The 25,876-nt window shown below is 45.6% G+C and overlaps 2 protein-coding genes across 2 annotated transcripts in view; one reads left to right on the top strand and one right to left on the bottom strand.

Annotated features, from left to right (window-relative positions):
- Nucleotides 1–12,687, top strand: part of ANKRD13A (ankyrin repeat domain 13A) — a 36,131-nt gene extending 23,444 nt beyond the window's left edge. Inside the window, exons 7-15 of the mRNA XM_055404757.2 lie at nucleotides 1,736–1,802; nucleotides 3,466–3,547; nucleotides 4,648–4,709; nucleotides 5,606–5,736; nucleotides 6,385–6,542; nucleotides 7,172–7,285; nucleotides 8,663–8,823; nucleotides 9,877–9,944; nucleotides 10,667–12,687. Of these exons, the coding sequence (XP_055260732.2) occupies nucleotides 1,736–1,802; nucleotides 3,466–3,547; nucleotides 4,648–4,709; nucleotides 5,606–5,736; nucleotides 6,385–6,542; nucleotides 7,172–7,285; nucleotides 8,663–8,823; nucleotides 9,877–9,944; nucleotides 10,667–10,862 (1,039 nt within the window). The 3' untranslated portion in view covers nucleotides 10,863–12,687. The remainder of the gene's footprint in view (nucleotides 1–1,735; nucleotides 1,803–3,465; nucleotides 3,548–4,647; nucleotides 4,710–5,605; nucleotides 5,737–6,384; nucleotides 6,543–7,171; nucleotides 7,286–8,662; nucleotides 8,824–9,876; nucleotides 9,945–10,666) is intronic.
- Nucleotides 12,688–16,626: 3,939 nt separating this feature from the next.
- On the bottom strand, nucleotides 16,627–22,500 carry C19H12orf76 (chromosome 19 C12orf76 homolog). Its single transcript, XM_088828257.1, has 2 exons — nucleotides 22,204–22,500; nucleotides 16,627–17,904 (listed from the first exon to the last, which is right to left on the bottom strand). Exons 1-2 carry the CDS (start codon nucleotides 22,334–22,336, stop codon nucleotides 17,819–17,821), a joined length of 219 nt encoding a protein of 72 aa, XP_088684383.1. The 5' UTR covers nucleotides 22,337–22,500; the 3' UTR covers nucleotides 16,627–17,818.
- Between the last annotated feature and the right edge of the window lie 3,376 nt (nucleotides 22,501–25,876).

Genomic DNA, 25,876 nt, shown 5'->3' with positions numbered 1-25,876 from the left:
AAGATCTTTTTTGTATAGTTCTGTGTATTCTTGCCACCTCTTCTTAATATCTTCTGTTTCTGTCAGGTCCATACCATTTCTGTCCTTTATTGTGCCCATCTTTGCATGAAATGTTCCCTTGGTATCTCTGATTTTCTTGAAGAGATCTCTAGTTTTTCCCATTCTGTTGTTTTCTTCTATTTCTTTGCATTGATCACTGAGGAAGGCTTTCTTATCTCTCCTTGCTATTCTTTGGAACTCTGCATTCAGATGGGTATATCTTTTCCTTTTCTTCTTTGCCTTTCACTTCTCTTCTTTTCTCAGCAATTTGTAAGGCCTCCTCAGACAACCATTTTGCCTTCTTGCATTTCTTTTTCTTAGGGATGGTCTTGATCATTGCCTCCTGTACAATATCAAGAACCTCCATCCATAGTTCTTTAGGCTTTCTGTCTATCAGATCTAATCCCTTGAATCTAATTGTCACCTCTACTATATAATTGTAAGGGATTTGATTTAGGTCATACCTGAATGGTTGTCCCTACTTTCTTCAGTGTAAGTCTGAATTTTACATTAAGGAGTTTCATGATCTGAGCCATAGTCAGCTCCCAGTCTTGTTTTTGCTGACTAATGTTGCACTGATGGCGGATAATGACTAGGAAAACTAAGGCTCTGGCCCCTCCTTTCTGTGATGGACTGTAATACACACCTAAAACTCCTCCCCAGCCTGGACTAATTTCTTTGACCAGATCTCATCAGAAGAAAAGTAGCCTGTTTGGAAAAACAGGGTGCAGGTCACCCCCTCCCTGCCACCTGTGTGTGCCCCGCATCACCCCGGGGTTGGGGCGGGAGGCAGGCCCAAGTGCAGCAGTCACAGCGGAGCTGGGATGTGATGTCCTAGACAAAGGGGCTGTCTGGGCAGGGCTCCCCGGGGCGTGCGAGCCTTTCCCAGGGTGAGCTGCCTTGAAAACGATCCACAGCCTCTTGGTTGCTTTTGGTTCCTAAATGCGTTTTTTTCCAGGCATATATTGAGTGGAGTAACAAGGAGTTCAGGCAGTTAACCAAGGCTGCAGCTGCTGCTGAAGTGCTGACTGCTTTAAAGCAGCTCCAACAGAGCTGGACTCAAGGGCTAGGCTAAAAAACCGCTTGAGACATGGTTCCCGCCACTGCTGCACCAAACCGGACACAGAGCGTGCCTCCCAAGCCTTTTTACTGGTGCTCACGGCTTCTGCACGCAGCTCCCCACAGCCATGAGTTCCCACCCCACCCGCTTTCTCCTTCCTGAGGAGCAGGATGGCCTGTGCCTCACGGATCTAAGAGTTCCTAGACTGAGATATGGCTGCTCAAGGGGCTGGAGCTGCTGACTCTGTCGGTGCCCATGGTCGGGATGACCCGGCAAAGGCTCCCCCACCTAGCAGCGAGCCCTAGGACGCTGGTCATCTGCGCTCACTCCGAGACAGCTGTCCCATGAGTGTCACCACCTTTGTTGCCTCTGCCGGCAGCTTTAGTCATGAAGCCAAGCGGGGAGGCTTTCTCTGCCGAGGGGGCGAGGCAAATTGATGAATAACTGCGGGAGGGGGTGCGGGGGGCTGCTTGAGCCATCTGTCATTAACAATGTCCTTCCGTGGACAGAGGGACCCTAATTTCCAAGTGTCCTTCGCTCACTTTAGCTGGGGGAAGAAAAGCTGTAAAGGCTGCAGGGATGAATCTGAATGGCATATGGTACATGTGGAAATTTGTGGTGTTCACTTTTTATCAGAACTAAATCCGGATTCTGGGGCTGGAGGACAGATAAAGCAGAAGTTGTTAATGGTTACGAAGCAAAGGTAAAAGGACACTCTTAAAATAAGATTTCATACAGCTCTTTAGCTTCTATGCAAATGAGGGGTCTGTTCAGACTTTGTCATGCATCTGTGCTGAGGAGGTGCTCTGGGAAATACGTTCTGTCTAGCGTGTCTCTTCCTTGGATTTGTATCTTATTTGACTTGCAGAAGGTGAACTAGTACATCCCAAGGCGGTCTCTGCTGCTGCTCTCTAGTTAGGCCAAAAAGAAACTGTGCTGTAGAGAAATGAGTGCCAGTATCAGTTGTCCTGGTGGGAGTGACAATTTTTTTCTTTAAAAACGAAAGGGAAAGAAAGGACTAGACTTAACATGCTTGTTCATTTTTTTTTTCTTTTTTAATCACCTGAGTAGGTTTAAAAAATATATTGCAAAATAGCTTTTAGGAGTCTCCCAATATTCTTAGTCAACCTCATTGTAAACCAGTAGGCTCCCAGCCCACTCACATGACGTCAGTGAATTTGGAACACAGCTGTCAGAGTGGAGACGACAGTCGCTCGAGTCATCTGGCATTTTGTCAACTGGGAAGCTGTCTCTTGGCCTCTCTCTAGGCCTGCAGTACAGCAGGGGTTGATGGCTCACAGCCACACTGCCAGGAGCGCCAGGGTCCTCTGGTGACCTCTGAGTGAGCAAGGAAGGCTTACGTCACGCTCAGCGAGATGCACTTAGAAGTGCTGCGTGTGTTCCCTGAATCTTTGAACACTGGGAATCCAGTGTTATGCATCCTCAGTTAATTCTCTGTGAACCATAACATTTGACTTTCCAGACCCCAGTATTCCTTGCTGCTGCTGCTGCTAAGTCACTTCAGTCGTGTCCGACTCTGTGTGACCCCATAGACGGCAGCCCACCAGGCTCCCCCGTCCCTGGGATTCTCCAGGCAAGAACACTGGAGTGGGTTGCCATTTCCTTCTCCAATGTGTGAAAGTGAAAAGTGAAAGTGAAGTCGCTCAGTCATGTCTGACTTGTAGCGACCCCATGGACTGCAGCCTACCAGGCTCCTCTGTCCATGGGATTTTCTAGGCAAGAGTACTGGAGTGGCTTGCCATTGCCTTCTCCGCCAGTATTCCTTAGTCAACCTTAAAAACAGAGCATTGACCCTGGCAGTTAAAATAATTTGGGGTCAATAAAAGAATACCTTTTAAACAGTGGCTTGCTATTTTTCTCTAAATCTTACTGGTGTGGAGAACCTTGTGTTCCTTCCGTTTTCCTTCTGTCCTTCTGACAGCAGCTGGCTGTCCAAGTCAGTCTAGGTATAAGATTACCAAATATCAGTCCAAGAACATGATGCAGGTTCAGTTCCCTTAGGAGAAGTTCAGCTGGGAGGCCTACACTGCAGGCCCCTCTTTGAGAGGGTTTGGCAACACGAAGGGCAAGTAGGCAGGGCAGCTTGTCCCTGTCAACTTCTCAGGGGTAATGAAAGATGTCAGGGATGCAGAGTAACTACTGAAGCACTTCTAAGTTGGTAGCTATTGTATTTTCTCTGAAGAGTCCTTATGAATGTTTAACCATTTCTCATTTTTATTTTGCTGGATTTTTTTTTTTTTTTGGCTTTGTTTTGTTTTGGCTTCAGCATTCTTGCTCTTGCTATTGCTTATCTGTTGAATTTTGATTCCCCATGTCACTGTTTCCTTTTGCATACACCTCTCAAGGTTTACACGGTGAACAATGTGAGTGTGATCACCAAAATACGGACAGAACATCTGACCGAGGAAGAAAAAAAGAGATATAAGGGTAATCTCTTCCCTTTCCCCACCCCCCCCCACCGTTTCTAGCCTAGAGCACACCTTCATCGGCTCTGTTAAACTTGGGGGTCAGTGTGATGGGGTCATGCCAATCCGAATTTCCTCCTTATAAATTTCTCCCTAGTCTGACTCACTCCTGGCAGCACTTCCCTGTAGTTGTCATCAGCTGTAATTAAAGCCATTCACAAGGCCTTGCTGATGTTTTATGAAGAACAGTTGCTGAAATCAAGTTGAAAAAGTAGATAAAGATATTGAAGAGTATTTATCACTGAAGTGAGTTAGTGCAAAGCATCACGGTGGGAGATTCAGACAGGACTTGGGCTCTGAACCAAAACGTGGCCAGCATGTGGCCGCCTTATCTCAGCTCGCTGAGGCTGGTGGGGCCTTGTGAGGTTACCTACCCACTCTCTGCCGTGGTCACCTCAGCTACCAGACTTGCCTTAAGAGTCATTGCGAGGATGAGATGAGTTGTTGCACGTTGGAGACCAGGGCCTGCAGCACGTGGTAAGCATGCAATCACTGTTAACTCCCTTCTCCACTACTATTCCCTTTAGTCCAGTTTGACAGATGAGGAAGCTAAGGCCTTAGTCACACAAGAGGTGACCCACAGGGTGCAGTTGGAATCAGATCTGGCTCATTCCTAAATCTAAACTCTTTGTAGTAATTCTGACTGAATTCCTAAAACTCTGTTCATCGAGCTTGGAGACCTTAATAAAAGTGTCATAGAAATACTCAGTCACTCAATCATATCTGACTCTCTGCAACCGCATGAACTGTAGCCCCACCAGGCTCCTCTCTCTGTGGTATTTCCCAGGCAAGAATATTGGAGTGGGTTACCATTTTCTCCTCCAGGGGATCTTTCTGATCCAGGGATCGAACCCAGGTCTCCTGCATTGGCAGGCGGATTCTTTACCACGGAGCCACCTGGGAAGCCCCCAGAAAGAATGTTAGCTGATGGTTATTAGAGATGATTTTATTGGCCTGTTCATGGATGGATTTCCTAATGCATGATGGAGAAACATGAAGGTAGAACAGGAGTCTTTTTCTATACTCATAAGTAAAGTCAAATAAACTTTCCCCCCTCTGTAGCCGACAGGAACCCACTGGAATCTCTGCTCGGGACCGTGGAACACCAGTTTGGTGCTCAGGGGGTAAGTCACAGCGTGATTTCCAGCGCGGTTTAACAGGAGATGACTTTCCTGTGCTTGTGGTGGCATTTCCTGCATCCTGAGCAGGCTGCTTTATTTGAAAAGACTTAAGAGCATTCACCAACTGGAATCTGAGATATTCTTTTGGAAGAAAATAAGATGAGTAAGTCTTGGAAAATAAGAGATTTTTAGAGGCAGATAGTGATCATAGAAATCAGGTGCTTTCTCTCCTATCTGTTTTAAACTAGGTCCTCTCTATAAAAATGGAACCAAAAAAAAAAAAGGATTCGGGACTTTGTATTTTAATAGAGCACCTTAACAAACATTTTCTACTCAGTCCTCACAATAACCGTGTGAAATTTGCTGCCATGGATGTCACTGAGGGTCTGAAAAATGAAGTGACCTTTCCAGTGTCACAGGCTAGAGAAGGACAGAGCTGGAACCTGATCTTCAAATCTTCAGATCCCATGAACTGTAGCCCACCAGGCTCCTCCATCCATGGGATTTTCCAGGCAAGAATAATGGAGTGGGTTGCCATTTCCTTCTCCAGGGGATCTTTCTGACCCAGGGATTGAACCTTGAGTTCAATCTGAAGATATGCTTTCAGATATTTCTATCTATATCTCTTTTCTTTTTCCTTTCTCTAATCAGGAGGTAAAAAGGCAGAGGAGATTGGAGAAACGATTTGAAATGGAGAAATCCATTAGGCTTGGCCATGTAGTTTGGTAATAGGTTTGTAGGTGTTCTGTGCAATAACTTAATTAAAAAAAAAAAAGTTAATGACCAGAACTTCCTGCTCTGTAGCTGGTTAACACAGCCACCTCAGAGGCTGGGTGCCATAGACCTCCACTTGCCAGCAGCGTTGGCATTTCTGACTCCCCTGAGTTCTTGCTCGGCAGGACCTCACGACAGAGTGTGCCACGGCCCACAACCCCACAGCCATCACGCCTGACGAGTACTTCAGTGAAGAGTTCGATCTGAAAGACAGGGACATCGGAAGGCCGAAGGAGCTGACAATTAGGACGCAAAAGTAAGAGGGACTCAGCGGTTGTTTTCAACTTACAGATTCTTATTTGTTTGAGAAGTTGTGCTCTTTCCCATGTCATGGTTCAGTCATTCTTCCGGCCCCTCCCTTGAAAAATAATTTAAAATTACTGGGATTTCCCTGGCAGTCTTTTGGTTAACAAGACTCTTGCCCTGCCACTGCAGGGGGCACAAGTTCCCCTGGTTGGGGAACTGAGATCCTGCATTTTGAGTGACCCCCCAAAAAAATTAAAATCACTTTATCTGATGAAAGGTGATAGTAAATTTCCTGTCTTATTATTAACCCTTCTTCAAATAGAATACAGACTGGATATAAGAATTCCTTATTTGATTTTAACTGCCGACAAGCCTCAGTTAATCAAATGAAATGGTTTCCCCCAGCTACCAATACTTTCTGCTTGCTATCGATTAAGGTTTGTGGTGTAGGTCATTTTCCCCCGATTGCCCTGATTTGGGGGTGATGTGAGTTCTTTGTGGCTCTTGTCCCTTCCCAGCTCTGGTGCAGGGGATGTGAGATAACTGGGGAGACCGGGGCACAGGAAGCGGATGTTGTCTAGGCCACTGCAGAGGAGTCATGCGGTCCCCTGTCTCGGCGAGCCGGCCTCAGTCCGTCTCATCTCACCCAATCCGGCAGGTTTAAAGCAACGCTGTGGATGTGTGAGGAGTTCCCGCTGTCCCTGGTGGAGCAGGTGGTCCCCATCATTGACCTGATGGCCCGCACCAGCGCGCATTTTGCCCGGCTGAGAGACTTCATCAAACTGGAATTCCCACCTGGATTTCCCATCAAAATAGGTACCCTTCAGTTAAGCAGAGGAGCACCCGACAGGGGACTTAACGGGCGAGAGCAGACTTGTCCTCGAGTTCATTGTGATTTACAGAAGTGTCCTAGTTCTTAGTTCACTTTGCACATCAAAATTAGGAATTTCCCCCAGTCATCAGTGCTGTTTCCAGATGATGCTGACAGATGAGAAAGGCATTAAAAAGGGGACACATGCCTCGTTTTAAGATAAAACCTTACTGAAGTGAAACTTCAAATTAGACTTACTATTTGAGGAAGACAGTTGACACTAAGATCCTTTGATACATTAGTATGTTTCAGGGCTTGAATTAGTGTGCATGATACCACATATAACACATAATTGCTTGTGAAGAATTCACAAGTTGTATATTTGTATACAAATATATATGTATACATAGTTGTATATTCATGACACTTGAATCCTGGTGCGATCGCTTCCTGTGATCTAGAAGTCGCCTAACCTTTCTGAATCACAGTCTTCCTGTCTGAATACTGGGAAAGGGTTGTTACGATTAGATGAAATCACACTTATAGAAAGCATGGCACCAGCTCAGTAAGTGCTCAAGCGGCGGCTGTTATTCTTCTGGGTAAAGTTTATTTATAAAAGCTTTTATTTTGTTAGAAATCCCCTTGTTTCATGTCTTAAATGCACGGATTACATTTGGAAATGTTAATGGCTGTAGCACTGCTGAAGAAACTGTATCTCAACATGTGGAAGGGACCCAGCCTGATTCAGGTAAAAAAAAAAAAAGGTTGGATTTTGTGATTTTAAAAAAACTTATACATTTAATCATTATACTGATTATTCAGTTTGAAATTACAGTATCTTATGAAGTTGATTTCTGTCCTGAATGAAAGAAAATTTTAGATTTAGTTTCAATTAAGTAAAACAAAAAATGTATAGGAGTGTATGAATATGACCCCTCTTGAATTAAAAAGACAGCCTATCTTAAAAACCAACTTTACTGAGGTGTGACATGTAATCACATCCTCAGTTCATTGCATTTTGACAAATGTATACAAACGCATGTAACCATCACCACAGGCAACATACAGAACATTTTCATTCAGTTCAGTTCAGTTCAGTCACTCAGTCGTGTCCGACTCTTTGCAACCCCATGAGTCACAGCACTCCAGGCCTCCCTGTCCATCACCAACTCCCGGAGTTCACTCAAACTCATGTCCGTCGAGTCGGTGATGCCATCCAGCCATCTCATTCTCCGTCGTCCCCGTCTCCTCCCATCCCCAATCCCTCCCAGCATCAGAGTCTTTTCCAGTGAGTCAACTCGTCGCATGAGGTGGCCAAAGTATTGCAGTTTCAGCTTTAGCATCAGTCCTTCCAGTGAACACCCAGGATTGATCTCCTTTAGAATGGACTGGTTGGATCTCCTTGCAGTCCAAGGGACTCTCAAGGGTCTTCTCCAGCACCACAGTTCACCCCCACTAATTTCCTCAGGCTCCTTTGCCATCATTCCCATTCAGATGTTCGATGCTGTTGTAAATGGATTTGTTTCTTAGTTTTATTTTCCAGTATACTCACTTATAATATATTGAAACTTAATTGGATTTTTTTCAGTTTCTTTTTTATTATGGTACAATAGTGTTCTGTGTCTTAGGGTAGTTGAAGGATATGCAGGCCTTTGTTTTTATTATTATCACTTTTGAGTTTACAGGTGTGTTATATACTCTTTTATATGTTTACTATTTTTCATAATAATGCAAAGATGAAGACATTGGTGTGATGGTGTGTATATCTACACACACACACATCACGTTCCTCAGAGGACACACAAGTAAACACTGGTTACCTCTGGTATTTGGAAATAAGAGACAGGGTGTAGGGAGAGAGATCTTCACTTTTAATTTTGCAGTCTTGTCTATATATATATTTTTTGGTTATTATGCATTATATTACTAAAAAATGTCGAGGCAAAAAGGAAAAAAAACAGTGTTCTGGTACTTTTCCCTGTCGAGGTTATTCTTCTTTGAAATCTCTCTCACCCAGCAGCAAATCTTGATATTAATCATTTTAATTTAAAAAATTTTTATAGAAGTTGAAGTGGAAATTTATTCTGCTAACCCAGGCACTGGACTGCCACCTTCTGTGTTTCAGCTTCCCCTCTCACAAATTTCGAGGTTGATCAGTCTGTGTTTGAAATCCCTGAGTCTTACCACATTCAAGACAACGGCAGAAATGTGCATCTGCAGGATGAAGATTATGAGATAATGCAGTTTGCCATCCAGCAGAGCTTACTGGAGTCCAGCCGAAGCCAGGTACATGTGTCAGAACCAATAACAGGGCTGGGAAGGTTTTACCCTCCCGTTTGGCCTCAGTCTTTGGTTCTAAATGACAAGTTTGGCATATTTGTGGTATTTACCTAGGTTATATTTTACGTCCCTGGTCTTTTATGAAAGCTCCTTATATAAGACCATGTACATAGCCCCAGTCAGCATCATTTACAGAATGTTTGCTGCCAGACTTTGTGGCTTCCTGCTCTACGAGAGTGGGGTCTGCTTCTGCCCTTTGGTGTGGTCCTGGGCTCCTGCTATCCACTGGTTTCCTGACATCATTCATCCAGCAGATGTTTGCACGGTGCCTGCTTTGTGCCAGGCTGGTGCCAGGTGCTGGGAGGTTCCGTGGTGAAGCAGCCCCAGTGCCTGCCTTCATGGAGCCACTAAGCTTTGAGAACGGTGCCCACACTCCAGTGTCCTCCCAGCTGAGGTTTTTCACATTCTTGCTTTTTCTGGAGTCTCAGAGCTTGGCAGCATGAGCCTCCCCTTCCCAGGGACCCATTCTTAGAGCCATTTTGTTTTCTGAGGCTGCTGGGCCAAGGGCCAGACCCCAGTGCTGGTATGTTCCTCTGAGAGGCGTCCCTCCCCTCACCCTCACTGTCAATCCAGTGTGCTTTTCCTTTCCCCATTCTAAGTGAGCTTATTTTTCCCCGAACAGCTACATCAACCTTCACCATACATTTTGAAAAGAGGAGTAGCCAAAGATGACCAATAATGAGTTATGTATTCTGGTCTTGCTCTAGAAGAATTACTTGCTTTGTTCATTTAAACTTTGCCTAAGTAGTTTTTAATAGATTGGTTTGATATCAAGTAAGAGAAACTGGTAGCTGTCAGTCAGGGTAGTGGACCCTATACTGCCTGACGTTTGGGTGTTACTTTAGAGATAACCCCAGTCCCTGTTAGTTTTTCACCCAGCACTGATGATAATGGACTTGAAATATTGTTATTCTTATTCTTGCTGCTTTCATTTTGTTGTCAGTACAACACTTTATTCCTTCCAAGGGGTATTCACATGCATCCGTTCGTCTTTCCTAGGAGCTTTCAGGACCAGCTTCTAATGGAGGGATCAGCCAGGCACAGGCCTATGACGCCCAGTATGAGAGGTGATTGACATGACTCTTGATTAACCCGAGGTTGGTACAGGAGCATAGGACACGCAGCAGCAGGCCTGGTGGGAGAGACTTGATAAAATGTTGGCTCTCCTGCTTCCTTTGTGGCAGTTCCTCATTGAATTAGCTCTAAGCTCGTGGTGACTGAGCTTCCAGGAACTGGTGATAGAATTGCTGACCAGTTCCTCTACCAGTGTCATGGGCAGAAAGGCACCCTGTAAATGTTTTCTGATCTGCGAAGAATGTAATATGATCACCGAAGGGCTAAGTTGCCCTTAGTGGGACGTTTATACAGTTTCCCCCACTGGGGATCCAAGCCACGCCCTTGGCAGTGAAAGCTCGGAGTCCTAACCACCGGACCACCGGGGAGTTGCCAGATTATCCATTTGAGGAGGAGTTAAACTGGAAAGACTTAGTTTATGGAACATCTTCCTATAGTGTGGACAGGTATGAAAACCTGTTGAAGAAGTTGGGATTTGCTTTAAAATAGATCCAAGTTCAATTCTTAGCCCTGCCCTTAGAGGCTGGGTGATCTCGGGCAGGTGTGTACCAGCACCCAGCACCTGTACCCCCATTTAGGTGAGACTGATGGCCTCAAGCATACTGAGCGGACAGGAAACGCCTGGCACGGCGGGCACTAGGTCCTGGGCTAAGAAACATGGGTGCTGCTGGCCCGCGGGGGTTACTGTTTCTTCCCCTCTGTGGTTCTAACGCAGGGCCATCCAGGAGAGCCTCCTCAGCAGCTCCGAAGGCCTGGGCTCCGGCACCTCCAGTGAGACCAGCCGCTTTGACAGCGACCTGCAGCTGGCCATGGAGCTCTCTGCCAAAGAGCTAGAGGAGCGCGAGCTGCGGCTGCGCGAGGAGGAGGCGGAGCTGCAGCAAGTCCTCCAGCTGTCACTCACTGAGAAATAGGCCCGCCTGCCTCCCGCCCTCTGACTGCGTGGGACTGCACCTCACACGGGTGCAGCAGAAGGCAGCTGTCCCCTGCTTTCTGCAGAGATGCAGTTCTGAGGCTCCTCCGTGCCCACCCGCCACGCTCCCTGGTGAAGGAGCTGGGGTCCCGCCGACCCCGCGCTCCAGGCATCAGGGGAGGAGAGCATCATCACTTTCCATTAGCTCTGTTGGCTTGCAGGTCACGTTTTTTACTTACCAGCTTTAGATACAAACCCAGTTCCTCCTCCCACTGCCCCTCCCTCCAGGTTTGTAGATTAATTTTTATCAAGGAGTGATGACGAGTTCTTGCAGAGTCGGGTGCTTTTATAGAGGAGAGCAGCAGCCTTTGCAGAGTGTGGTATACGAGGACCTAGGAGACACTTCTTTACAGTTCACCAAAGAAATGGATCATCTGTGCCGATCTGCTCTTTTTACCTGTGTACAGGGTTTCCAGGGCATCCTCACTGTTCCTAAGCCACCCCCACCTTATTCCACCCCTCCCACCCCCGCCAAAGAGGAGATAAGTACAGGATCTATTTTAGGTTTAACTATTTGCATCAAATTAAGATACACAGATGACAACGGATGTTGCCTTAGCCTTAAAAATTACTGATAGTTTCAAACCACCTCACTCCGGTTCTTGTCGAGGAGGGGTCTGATTTGAATTTGTAAAGGCAGTTCCTTTGAGAGCAGGATCCTCCAGGCTAAACCCAAGGCAGCTAATCCTGACCCTGAAGGAGCAGCTAGGACAGCCTGAGGCTTGTTCTCAAAGTGGCCAGGCTGGCCAAAGGATCACCAAAGCAGGGGTGTGTTCCACGCCTTCTCTGGTGAGAGGTCTCCACCTAGATGGCTGGGAAGACCCCACCACGTGCCCTGGGCACACTGGAGAGGAAGGGGTGGGCTTGAAGTGAGCAAGGGAGCTACAGACAGAACTCAGTGGCTCTGTACTCAAAAGGGAAAATGGTGAATCCACGTTGCTTTTTAGAGTTCAAATCAACATCTTTCTGGATAAATATATTTTTTAACAGAATCTTTTTATTACTTTTAAGAGAGAAAAACGACTACTCCCATCCGTAGCAATACAAGGTTATACATTTTAACCAGATTTTCTCAGGCCCTTTTTGGGATACCTTTAGTAGTTAAATATTTTGTCTAACCCTCCTGTAAATAACCATCGCACAACATAAGAGGACCCTGGGGAATGCGGCCAAGGGCACCCGTCACTCCAGCCCGGCCCATGGATTCATTCCCACAGGCTGCACTGAAGTCACCCAGTTAACAACATGCTCCTCTGTTCTGCGTCCCTTACCTACCTTTTGAGCTGCTTTGGGGATGGGAAGGGAAACCGAAGCCCCCGTTCCAGTAAACGGCCGTGTGTACAGTTAACTGTTGCCAGCGAAACGTGCCCGGTCACAAAAAACTGGACTTTTGATTCCATGTGACCATCTGCCTTTCTCGTCATAGTCTGACCAAAATTCCTTCTCCACACATGAGGCCAGTATATGCAGCATCACATCTGTCTCAGACACACAGCCTGGTGTTTTGTTTACTTAGCCTTTACCTCCAGCAAAGACGCGTCTTGGGAATGGCTGCATTTAGGCCATGTGTTTACTCACAGAGGTGAACAGAGGTAATTTCTGTGTTTGCATTCCATTTTTCTGCTTCCCCACGTCTTTGACTTTCTCCCCAGGAAGTCAGTTAAAAAGGGACTGAGCCTTGTGTCACCATCACAGCGTTTTCCATATATGTGTTCACTCTCAAAATACAAATAAAGACAGCTTCCTTAGAGGGTGCTCGTACAATACGCTGAATGCTTTGGAGTCTTTTTTTCTCTCTCTCCATGTTTTTCTAGTCCCTTCCTGTTCTGTGTGTTACTGGAACATTAGGACGCCTCCCAGTCCTCAGTTGTGTGTGACTAAGGTTTCCTCACAAACGCAGATGACCTCAAAGAAGATGAGTTGAACTATGGCAGTTTCAAATGGCTGCGGTGCCCTGCATGATGGAGTTGGCCTTCCCAGGTGGCGCTAGTGGTAAAGAAACCATCTGCCAGTGCCATGACTGATGGAGTTCAAAGTCCAAGCAAGACCCACGTCCAGATCTCTGTTCTTTTCCAAGGCAAACCGTGCAATATTACAGTAATCCAAGTCTATGCCCCGACCAGCAATGCTGAAGAAGCTGAAATTGAACGGGTCTATGAAAACCTACAAGACCATCTAGAACTAACACCCAGAAAAGATGTCCTTTTCATTATAGGGGACTGGAATGCAAAAGTAGGAAGTCAAGAAATACCTGGAGTAACAGGCAAATTTGGCCTTGGAGTACAGAATGAAGCAGGGCAAAGGCTAATAGAGTTTTGCCAAGAGAATGCACTGGTCATAGCAAACACCAGATTCCAACAACACAAGAGAAAACTCCATGGACATCACCAGATGATCAATACCGAAATCAAATTAATTATAGTCTTTGCAGCCAAAGATGGGGAAGCTCTATACAGTCAGCAAAAACAAGACCAGGAGCTGACTGTGGCTCAGATCGTGAACTCCTTATTGCCAAATTCAGACTTAAATTGAAGAAAGTAGGGAAAACCATTAGACCATTCAGGTATAACCTAAATCAAATCCCTTATGATTATACAGTGGAAGTGAGAAATAGATTCAAGGGATTAGATCTGGTAGAGTATCTGAAGAACTATGGATGGAGGTTTGTGACATTATACGGGAGGCAGTGATCAAGACCATCCTCAAGAAAAAGAAATGCAAGAAGGCAAAATGGTTGTCTGAGGAGGCCTTACAGATAGCTGTGAAAAGAGAAGCGAAAGGCAAAGGAGAAGAGGAACGATATACACATCTGAGTGCACAGTTCCAAAGAATAGCAAAGAGAGATAAGAAAGCCTTCCTCAGTGATCAGTGCAAAGAAATAGAGGAAAACAATAGAATGGGAAATGCTAAAGATCTCTTCAACAAAATTAGAGATACCAAAAGAACAATTTATGCAAAGATGGGCACAATAAAGGACAGAAATGGTATGGACCTAACAGAAGCAGAAGATATTAAGAAGAGGTGGCAAGAATACACAGAACTATACAAAAAAGATCTTCACACAACCAAGATGATCATGATAGTGTGGTCACTCACCTAGAGCCAGACATCCTGGAATGTGAAGTCAAGTGGGCCTTAGGAAGCATCACTACGAACAAAGCTAGTGGAGGTGATGGAATTCCAGTTGAGCTATTTCAAGTCTTGAAAGATGATGCTGTGAAAGTGCTATACTCAATATGCCAGCAATTTTGGAAAACTCAGCGGTGGCCACAAGACTAGAAAAGGTCAGTTTTCATTCTAATCCCAAAGAAAGGCAATGCCAAAGAATGCTTAAACTACTGCACAACTGCACTCATCTCACACACTAGCAAAGTAATGCTCAAAATTTTCCAAGCCAGGTTTCAACAGTATGTGAACCGTGAACTTCCAGATGTTCAAACTGGATTTAGAAAAAGCAGAGGAACCAGAGATCAAATTGCCAACATCCGTTGGATCATCGAAAAAGCAAGAGAGTTCCAGAAAAACATCTGCTTTATTGACTATGTCAAAGCCTTTGACTGTGTGGATCATAACAAACTGGAAAATTCTTAAAGAGATGGGAATACCAGACCACCCTACCTGCCTCCTGAGAAATCTGTATGCAGGTCAAGAAGCAACAGTTAGAACTGGACATGCAACAACAGACTGGTTCCAAATCGGGAACACTGACGTTCCAATGTACGTCAAGGCTGTACATTGTCACCTTGCTTATTTAACTTATATGCAGAGTACATCATGAGAAATGCTGGACTGGATGAAGCACAAGCTAGAATCAAGATTGCCAGGAGAAATTTCAGTAACCTCAGATATGCAGATGACACCACACTTACGGCAGAAAGCGAAGAACTAAAAAGCCTCTTGATGAAAGAGGAGAGTGAAAAAGTTGGCTTGAAGCTCAACATTCAGAAAACTAAGATCATGGCATCTGGTCCCATCACTTCATGGCAAATAGATGGGGAAACAGTGGAAATAGTGACAGATTTTCTTTTCTTAGGCTCCAAAATCACTGCAGATGGTGACTGCAGCCATGAAATTAAGATGCTTGCTCCTTGGAAGAAAAGTTATGACCAATCTAGACAGCATATTAAAAAGCAGAGATATTACTTTACCAACAGAGGTCCATCTAGTCAAAGCTATGATTTTTCCAGTAGTCATGTATGGATGTGAGAGTTGGACCATAAAGAAAGCTGAGTCCCAAGGAATTGATGCTTTTGAATCGTGGTGCTAGAAAATACTCTTGGGAGTCCCTTGGACAGCAAGGAGATCCAACCAGTCCATCCTAAAGGAAATCAGTCCTGAATATTCATTGGAAGGACTGATACTGAAGCTGAAACTCCAATACTTCGGCCACCTGATGTGAAGAACTGACTCCTTGGAAAAGACCCTGATGCTGGGAAAGATTGAAGGCGGGTGAAGGGGATGATAGAATATGAGATAGTTGGATGGCATCACCGACTCGGTGGACAAGAATTTGAGTAAGCTCCGTGAGTTGGTAATGGGCAGGGAGGCCTGGCATGCTGCAGTCCATGGGGTCTCAGAGTTGGACATGACTGAGCAACTGAACTGAACTTAGACCCATGTCTAGAAATGAGTGTGGATTTACAACTGAGATCCTGCAAGGGAAAAATGTATAATCCATGAATAAGACTCCAAGCCCCTATAGTCTCAAGCAACAACCTGCAAACTTCTTAGTCTCAACTTTAGAGGAAGTTAGATCAGTGTTTGCTAAAATAACCCATTCCAGTGTATATTAGTCTAATGTGTTTGCTGGGGGGTGCAGCAAGTAACCTGAGGACAGTTCAGCTTAGGAACCTAGGGTTTGACCCTGCCCCCTGCACCCCTGAAGAGGAAGGCCAGGAGAATCATTCCACTTGGAAACAGCAGCTGGGCATAAAAGTTTTCGGCTTATTTCTCTCTTGCTTCCAAAATTGATATTTTCTTTGACCCTTACTACTCATACTGAACAGATGGTAACACCGGGATGAAGATGCAGGTTGACTTTTCCAGGTGTATGTAGAATGACTATGGCAAGTTTGTTTCAGAAAACCGAACATGATTGGTTTACCTGGCTGGTGATTACTGGGCAAACGGCAGGGCACAAGGTTTATGGGTCTGATAAGTTTTTACTGATTCCTTTTATTTTTTTTTACTTCCTTTTTTTTTATTGGAGGCTAATTACAATATTACTTTGGTTGTACTGATTCCTTTAAAAACACTAAAAATGGCAATAAGTGTTTAGGCAGATAACAAAACACGGCATCACAGATGAGGTGGGGATGTGGGCTCCTGTGATGTGACTCTGTCCCTGCCCCTCAGAATCCCCACCACTCCGCCCTCCAGTCACAGGCGGAGGTGGTGACCCCACTTCCGTTTGTGTTAGTTTTCACATCATCTGATCCTCATTAGAATAAAGAAAGAAAAAGTGTGTATATCACTGTTTTATAGATAAGAAAACTGAGGCTCTAAGAGAAGTTAAGCCTGTTTGTAACTGGAGCCGGAACAGGAATCCAGGTCTTCTGGCCCTGACCCAGCTTGAGAGATTACTTAGGGCTCAGTTTTCTGAGTACCTCAGAGCTGTACTTCACAGTGCCTCCTTAAGAGATTAAATCAGATTCCAACACACACACACCTGCATTTTAAATGCTTGTGAAATAATGACTAGGATAAAACAGCACCTAAGATTTTACTTTAGTTTTAATGGACATTTTGCTCAGAAGCACAGAACAGTGAACATGTCAGCGACTCAGTGCCAGGGTTACACACAAAGGCGTTAGGTCAGTTACAGTATCCCACTTTAGTTATTTCACATTTAGTTCAGGTTGTTTAAAAAAAAAAATCAGTGCTGTGCTATAATGGAGCACAAAACAAGATAAGCATTTTAATTTAGTAACACAGATAAGCCTAGCACCCTTAAAATACTGTTAAGAATGAAAGTATCATTTCCACGGGGGGATGTTCCAGTTCACCAACAGTGCAAATGAATAGCAGCAGTTTCAAAGTTGAAATTAAGTCGTGTAAACACACACCTACTTGCCCCTTGGCCTTGACAGTGAATACGCACATCTGCTGCGCCCCTGCGCCCTCCCCACCCAGGGCAGAAAAGAGCGCCCACTGAGAATCAGAAAAGCTGCCCTGACTTCCAGGCTGCGGCTGGGAAAACTTAAGTGAAGGACAAGGAAGTCAACGTGTTTGAGATGGGCCAACTGCTATTATTCCAGCCACCCCCACAGCCTCCCAGCCCAAGGGTGCCTGTGGACACAGGCCTACCTGGCGACCCTGACTTCAGTGGAGGCATCTGAGCACAGAACTCCATGCAGCGTAAGGAGTGGAGCGGGCAGGGGGTACTGCCTACATTCCCCACAGCAGACACTGCTTTGCAAACGGGGCATCAAGGCCACCTCTGGATAATTAAAAACATTTGTTATTCTTACCCATTGTGACCAAATGATTCTTAAGTAGGGAATGTCAACAGGTCAAGTCTTTCTTCTCTTAATAGTTTCAAACATAAATTTTCCTATCCAGGATGGTTTTTTCACCACTCACAAAGTTATGTTTTCTTTCTCGTGAGCACTCCATCTTTAAGCTGAACCCTGGAACTTCAGGTCTTACTTTTAACAAGCACAGCCAGATATAAGAAGAAACACTGAGAAGCAGACTCAGTGGCCCAATGCTTGCTTCCAGCACTAGGATAAGACAATGGCTAGATGCTTTTTCTAAATTGATCAGAATTTACCAACTGTCCAGACCAAAGATCATTTCCAAGCAGTAAAGTTCCGATTCCAGCTTCTTCACTGACCCGCGTGCAACACAACTTATTCCGTTCCCAGATGCTCATGGAAGGACTTGCTTGCTCGGATGTCACCGGCGCCGAATGGGCTTGTAGACACAGAATGCCATGAGGATCACGGTCACCAGCAGGAGGCTGAAGATGGTTCCCATCAACACTGCAAAAGGAAAACAGGTTACCGCCCAAAGGCAGCTCGAGTTCTCCAAGTCATCCGCTCACAGCGATGTGCCCAATGCCACCCGGCACCAGGCACTGTGCTGGGTGTGGGGGAACCAGCCACGACAGACCTCTCTGGGGCTGTCTCCATGCACGTGGGGAGAGAATGTAGCATTACGTGCTGTGAGGAAAACGGGCATGTGCGGGATGAGGGAGGGGTGGTGGAGGAAGCCAGTGAGGACGGAACACACAAGCTGGGGCCTTAATGAAAGAGGTGTGAAGATCTGCAGGCTGGAGGATCCGCAAATCAAAGCCCCTGAGGCCAGAACAAGCCAGAAAGCCAAGGAACAGGAAGGAGGCCACAGTGGCTGGGTGGCTGGGAGGAAGAAGCGAAGGAAGAAAGGCAGGGAATGAAGCCAGGGAGGAAGCGTGGAGCCAGTGGAGCCAGCTCACGCAGGGCAGTGCAGACCAGGAAGCTTAAAGAGAGGATTATGGGCAAAGAGGGCCATGATCTGATTTAGACAGAAAAAAGATCCCTCTGGCTGCTGCGTGAAGAACCATCCCATTATAGGGGAACAAGACCAGAAGCAGAGAGCCCAACTATGTTTTTAAAGCCATTCATAAAGATTGGAGATTCAACAAGAACAACGTGTTTCAGTCTCTTGCGGTGTCTTGACAAGGGCTTTCTGGTCAAAGAAGCAATGAAACAACTTCATAAATCTATTTTGTTTCTGAGAGTGAATTTCACATCAAAAATTTCTAAGTTGCTTAGGTGAGAAATGGAACCTACTGCTGTTACCCCGCCCCCACCCCCCAGTGCAAGACTAGATATAAGGACATGGGATTTAACCTAACTAGCAACGTGCTGGAAGTGATGTGCAGCCCTCTTTGTGTGTCTATCCCAAAAACCTTGGGGGGAGCTCAAAATGAAGTTATTTTAACAAGTAAATGTACGTGTATGTGTTGGTAAGTAACCTGGGTTCTACCTGGAGCCTAACCATGCTTGGTCTCCAGACTGGTTACTGTTCCTCTGAAAAAACCAACAAGATTTGACCGAAGTAATTTGAAGGTATCTTATCTACCCCACCCACACACTCACTGAACCGAGTTATTATTTAAAAACTGGCCGTATAGAGAGATCACCTTTCACTGGAGAAGGAGGGAGGAAGGATGAAGATGGTGACAAAGACAGTGGGCCAAACCACAAGAGGCCAGAGGGCTGTGTAAGGGCCTCTGTTCAACAAAACCAATCTCAGAACAGTCCTCATTACCTGAACGCCTGCCCTCAGTTTCAGAGTTCCGAATTCCATGAGTTTCTAAGGCTCTGCCTATAATTGGACCTAAAGTTGTCTTATTCCATTTAAACCAATTTATCCACCCCCCACCCGCTTTTGAAAAGGCTCTAAACAAAACCAAACCTCTCAGCAGGAATGCAGAGGACTAGAATTGGAGAATGTAAGTCTTCTTTAAAAAAGAAAAAAGAAGAGCTTAAACCCCAAGTTGTCAGGCACACAATAATCTGTTGGGACAGCTAAGCTTTGGGCCTGGATAAACCCGCCACTCTTCATTTCCCAGGACCTGGGAGGACTTGAAGACCGCTTGGTGGTGGGACTGCTTAGTCGCCAAGTCGTGTCTGACTCTTCTGTGATGCCATGGACTGTAGCCCGCCAGGTTCATCTTTCCATGGCATTTCCCAGGGAAGAATACTGGGGTGGGTTGGTATTTCCATCCCAGGGGGATCTTCCTGACCCAGGGATCAAACCCACGTCTCTTGCACTAGCAGGTGGATTCTTTACCACTGAGCCACCTGGGAAGACCTTAAGGCTACTTAGGGCCTTCCTTATGGTCACTACCCCCTTTTAAGCCTCGTTTCTACCCTGTAATATGGGGCAAATGAAACCCATCTCACAAGAGTGAGTTTCCCGAAGACTAAAGATGAATGTCATTTAAACAGCGAATTTCAAGTGAAATAGTTTTGTACTGTTTGGAACTATTCTAATACTGCTCTTTTTTTGTTTGTTTTTTAGCTTGAGTTAACACTGTCACATGGAATCTATTGTTTTAAATATAATATTAAAAGTGGCCAACATATTCTAAAAGAATTCTAAAATCTTAGCCTTGGGAAGCTCTCAAAGGACATCTGGTCCAGCTTTCCACTGAATATGAACGTTTTTTTCTACAATATTCCTGGCAGTTCCAACTCTTATTTGGAATACTTCTGTGTATTTGTTTGTCAACCAACCAAAATACTAGAAAATTTAAAAGCACCTCCACATCATGATTTTTTTCTTTTACTGTCAATTGTGTCTTACTCAAATAAGTTGCATTTTAGATCTCAAAATTTTTTTCATATTTTATATGAAAAGCACACAGTGCCAGATAGATAATAAGCACATGATAAATGAAAGCAGTTATTATCACCAAGACAGGCAACACAGCACAGCAGTCAAGAACACATGGTTTGGGGTTTAGACTGTCTGGGTTCCCATCTACACTTACAGGCTACGTGACTTTACAGAAGTTACACAATCCCTGTCTGTTTCCTCTTTGTAAAAATGGAGATAAAAACTCCCACTGCACAGAACTGTCCAGGGGAGTGTTCCTCAATCAATCTGTGGTAAAGGACTAGTTTTTGTAACTTGTCTGTCCCAGTGCCACTACCTAGCCCTACTGTGCATGACTGACGAGCAGCTCCCACCACCTAGAAAGCATTCCCATTTAGAGACCTAGAAGTGGTTTTGAGTTACTCAGATGTTGCAACAATGTCACACTGTTAAATTTCTTAATAATCTCAAGTGCTCTAAGACATCTCTTTGCAGATATCAGTCTGCAGACTTCACAGGACTCTGCCACCACTCCTTGAATAGTACTGTTCTACACAACAGCAATGGATTCTCAGTCATGGGGATTTTGCCTCCAGTGGACATTTGGCAAGTGTCAGGAGACATTTTGATTCTCTGAACTGGGAGTGGGGTGTCCTCCTGGCATCTAGTTGTTAAAGGCTGGGGATGCTGCTAAATATCTCAGAGTGCTCAGACAGTGTGTGCTCAGAAGAGTATGTCCACTCCCGCACTGCCCTTGCCCCTCAAACAGAATCATCTGGTCCAACATGTCAGCAGCACCCAGGATGAGAAATCCTGTTCTAAAGTATTACGCAGGATGATGTATGGAAACCATGGAGTGAGTACAAAGCACGTGGGTACAAAGTAAATGGTTGATACATGGCAATGAACTCATGGAGAGCCAAGGTAACCCAGAAGCAGCACCACGCGGCAGGGTTGTGGACATACAGACCTACCAATGGAGTTCAGTGCAAAAGCCTAAGTCTGCTAAGCTTTGAGCTCCAGGGCCCCTTCCAAAGCCACGTACTTCCATATGTATATGTGTGTGTGCATTTTGATGAGATCCTCCCAAAAGGACGTTTCAAGCCTCAGAAAACTAAGGTTCTCCTACTGGCCTCCACCACTTCCTTTATTTATTTATTTTTGGAACTCCTGCCCTTTGCAGTGGAACAGCTGAGTTTTAACTACTGGACTGCCAGGGAAGTCTGTACACCTGGCTGCCTGTGTAACCTTGGGCAAATAACTTCACCTCTTTGAGTTTCACTTTCGTTATCTAAACAGGGCCGAGAAACCGTACCTTTCTCATAAAGCTACTATGAGGCTCAAATAAAATCTTGTATATAACGTGCTAACCTCATGCGACGAGTTGACTCACTGGAAAAGAGTCTGATGCTGGGAAAGGTTGGGGGCGGGAGGAGAAGGGGACGACGGCGAATGAGATGGCTGGATGGCATCACCGACTCTGTGGACATGAGTTTGGGTGTACTCCGGGAGTTGGTGATGGACAGGGAGGCCTGGCGTGCTGTGATTCATGGGGTCGCGGAGAGTCGGACACGACTGAGCGACTGAACTGAACTGATATAACGTCCCTAGTACAACACGGGACATAGGAAATGCTCAACAAATGTCAATGATCATTATGGGCTATGACTACTAGTCCCGTTAGGAGAGCAAAGGGGGTGAGGTATATTATGCGTCGTGTTGCCTAGCTCGGGCGCACACAGTCACAGAGGAGGGGACCCAGAGTGTGGCCTGGGTTATCCAGGGCATTCATACGGCCTGCACCTATCATGCCCACAGTGGACCAGACCTTCCGCTGAGCCCCAGGCCTTCGGAGAGGGCTTGCACCTGCACCCGCTGCCCTCACACTGCCCCCACCGTCCACACCGCGCGTGCCAGGCTCCGGCTGCCCGGAGCGGCGAAAGCGCAGACCCGACCGCCGGCCCGCGGCCACTCACCCAGGTTCTGCCCACGCAGCACCGCATAGGGCCGGCTCCGCTCTGGCGGCTCCACGGGGGTCGGGGCCTCCGCCTGTCCCATCAGGAGGCTGTACAGTCCGAGGCAAATCCACTGCCACACTGAACGCAGCATCTTCCCTCACCTTCGGTGGAAGGCTAGCCACTTCCGCCGGAAGCCCCGTCCCGTCTCCTCCCGCCTACCACCTTCTATCGCACCGAGAGAGCGTCGTTGCCAGGGTAACTGTACTTCCCGGCCAGAGTTCAGCCCTCAGCAAGTCCTCGGGCCAGAGTTCAGCCCTCAGCAAGTCCTCGGGGATCCACGTTCCTCCAGGACCAACGTTTCCACCCGGCCCAATTTTCAGGGGATCACCGTTCCGTCAAGGCATTGTCCACCTCCATCACAGTTCCGTCCTGACCAACGTTCCCCTTCCCTTTGAGTTCCAGGTGGGTCCCCTTGCATAGAGGTTTCCTAGGTCCATTTTCGACCTCTGGCAGGTGTTTTAGGAATCCATGTATTTTCATATTAAATCTTCACCACAGGCCTAACAAAGAAAAAACACTATTCCTATTTTACAAATGCCACCTTCTCTGGGAGTTTTTACCTGGACCTGGTTTTTAAAACGCTAACCTTCCCACTCCTGTATATATACTCCCTACTCTTTAACCTCTCTCATCCCCTCATGACGGCTTCCCGTTTACCGTATACATTTAAGCTACATTTTGTTATTTTGACTAAAAAAGTGCACAATGTTACAGTTGTGAGTTAAGTTTTATTTGGGGGCAAAGTAAGGACTATAGCCCAGGAGACAGCCTCTTAGATAACTCTGAAGAACTACTCAAGGTTGTATATCGTCACCTTGCTTATTTAACTTATATGCAGAGTACATCGTGAGGAACGCTGGGCTGGAAGAAGCACAAGCTGGAATCAAGATTCCCGGGAGAAATATCAATAACCTCAGATATGCAGATGACACTACCCTTATGGCAGAAAGTGAAGAGGAACTCAAAAGCCTCTTGAGGAAAGTGAAAGAGGAGAGTGAAAAGGTTGGCTTGAAGCTCAACATTCAGAAAACAAAGATCATGGCATCTGGTCCCATCACTTCATGGGAAATAGATGGAAAAACAGTGGAAACAGTGTCAGACTTTGTTTTTTTGGGCTCCAAAATCACTGCAGATGCTGATTGCAGCCATGAAATTAAAAGACGCTTGCTCCTTGGAAAGAAAGTTATGACCAACCTTGATAGTATATTAAAAAGCAGAGACATTACTTTGCCAACCAAGGTCCGTCTAGTCAAGGCAATGGTTTTTCCCGTGGTCATGTATGGATGTGAGAGTTGGACTGTGAAGAAGGCTGATCGCCAAAGAATCGATGCTTTTGAACTGTGGTGTTGGAGAAGACTCTTGAGAGACTGCAAGGAGATCCAACCAGTCCATTCTAAAGGAGATCAATCCTGGTTGTTCATTGGAGGGACTGATGCTAAAGCTGAAACTGCAATACTTTGGCCACCTCATGCGACGAGTTGACTCACTGGAAAAGACTCTGATGCTGGGAAAGGTTGGGGGCGGGAGGAGAAGGGGACGACCAAGAATGAGATGGCTGGATGGCATCACCGACTCTGTGGACATGAGTTTGGGTGTACTCCGGGAGTTGGTGATGGACAGGGAGGCCTGGCGTGCTGTGATTCATGGGGTCGCGGAGAGTCGGACACGACTGAGCGACTGAACTGAACTGAACTGAACTGAAGAACTACTCTGAAGTGGTAGGGGGCAGGTCGGTATAAATGTGTTTGTTAGTGCAAGTTCGTGTGCCTGAGGGCACAATGAGACCAAACAAACCAAAACGTCAGAGTTTGGAGCAGAGAAAGGTTTACTGAAGGGATATTTAAGGAGACATATGTCTTACACCCTAAAAAGCCCCGCTACCCCCAAGGGATTCAGCAAAGCATTTTAAAAAGCCAGCTTGAGGTGGAGTCGGGGACAGGGGGGTCTCAGGGTATGTGATCAGCTCATGCACAGTTCTCTGGCTGATAGTGAGGGAACAGGGTAGTGTTACAGGGGTTAATTTTATCAGTCCTTAGTCTCCAGGAGGCCTGGGGCTATGTGCTCATGGTCATCAAGAAGTTAACATTTTTCATTTGGTGGGGGGGTTTCACATCCATAAAACAAATGTGTGCAATTCTGGAAGTGTGCATCAAATACTGTTATCTAAGTACTTTCAGTTCAGTTCAGTTGCTCAGTCGTGTCCTACTCTTTGCGAACCCATGAACCGCAGCACACCAGGCCTCCCTGTCCATCAGCAACTCCCAGAGTTTACCCAAACTCATGTCCACTGAGTTGGTGATGCCATCCAACCATCTCATACTCTGTCATCCCCTTCTCCTCATACCTCCAATCTTTCCTAACATCAGGGTTTTTTCCAACAAGTCAGCTCTTCGCATCCAAAATATTGGAGTTTCAGTTTCAATGTCAGTCCTTCCAATGAACACCCAGGATTGATTTCCTTTAGGATGAACTGGTTGGATCTCCTTGCAGTCCAAGGGACTCTGAAGAGTCTTCTTCAACACCACAGTTCAAAAGCATCAATTCTTCTGCGCTCAGCTTTCTTTATAGTCCAACTCTCACATCCATACATGACTACTGGAAAAATCATAGCCTTGACTAGACGGACCTTTATTGATAAAGTAATGTCTCTGCTTTTTAATATGCTGTCTAGGTTGGTCATAATTTTCCTTCCAAGGACTAAGCATCTTTTAATTTCATGGCTGCAACTTGTAAAAGAATGAAACTAGAACACTTCCTAACACCATACACCAAAATAAACTCAAAATGGATTAAAGATCTAAATGTAAGACCAGAAACTATAAAACTCCTAGAGGAGAACGTAGGCAAAACACTCTCCGACATAAATCACAGCAGGATCCTCCAAGACCCACCTCCCAGAATATTGGAAATAAAAGCAAAAATAAACAAATGGGACCTAATTAAAATCAAAAGCTTCTGCACAGCAAAGGAAACTCTAAGCAAGGTGAAAAGACAGCCTTCAGAATGGGAGAAAATAATAGCAAATGAAGCAACTGATAAAGGATTAATCTCCAAATTATACAAGCAGCTCCTGCAGCTTAATTCCAGAAAACTAAGTGACCCAGTCAAAAAATGGGCCAAAGAACTAAACAGACATTTCTCCAAAGAAGACATAAAGATGGCTAACAAACACATGAAAAAATGCTCAACATCCCTCATCATCAGAGAAATGCAAATCAAAACCACAATGAGATACCATTCCACACCAGTCAGAATGGCTGCTATCCAAAAGTCTACATGCAATAAATGCTGGAGAGGGTGTGGAGAGAAGGGAACCCTCTTACACTGTTGGTGGGAATGCAAACTAGTACAGCCACTATGGAGAACAGTGTGGAGATTCCTCAGATAACTGGAAATAGAACTGCCATATGATCCAGCGATCGCACTCCTGGGCATACACACCGAGGAAACCAGAATTGAAAGAGACACATGTACTCCAATGTTCATTGCAGCACTGTTTATAATAGCCAGGACATGGAAGCAACCTAGATGTCCATCTGCAGACGAATGGATAAGAAAGCTTTGGTACATATACACAATGGAGTATTTCTCAGCCATCAAAAAGAATGCATTTGAATCAGTTTTAATGAGG

The sequence above is a fragment of the Moschus berezovskii genome, chromosome 19, assembly GCF_049115385.1.
Source record: "Moschus berezovskii isolate FMDL1 chromosome 19, NW_MosBer_1.0, whole genome shotgun sequence".
In the NCBI taxonomy this organism is placed as follows: Eukaryota; Metazoa; Chordata; class Mammalia; order Artiodactyla; family Moschidae; genus Moschus; species Moschus berezovskii.
Note: the sequence above shows the minus strand (reverse complement) of the source record. Positions and strands in the feature narration are given on the sequence as shown.

Coding starts and splice junctions, on each gene's coding strand:
- C19H12orf76 (XM_088828257.1), bottom strand. CDS start 22,336: ATGCTGCGTTCAGTGTGGCAGTGGATTTGCCTCGGACTGTACAGCCTC. Junction 17,905..22,203: donor GCTGCGTGGGCAGAACCTGG/GTGAGTGGCCGC, acceptor TTCCTTTTGCAG/TGTTGATGGGAACCATCTTC.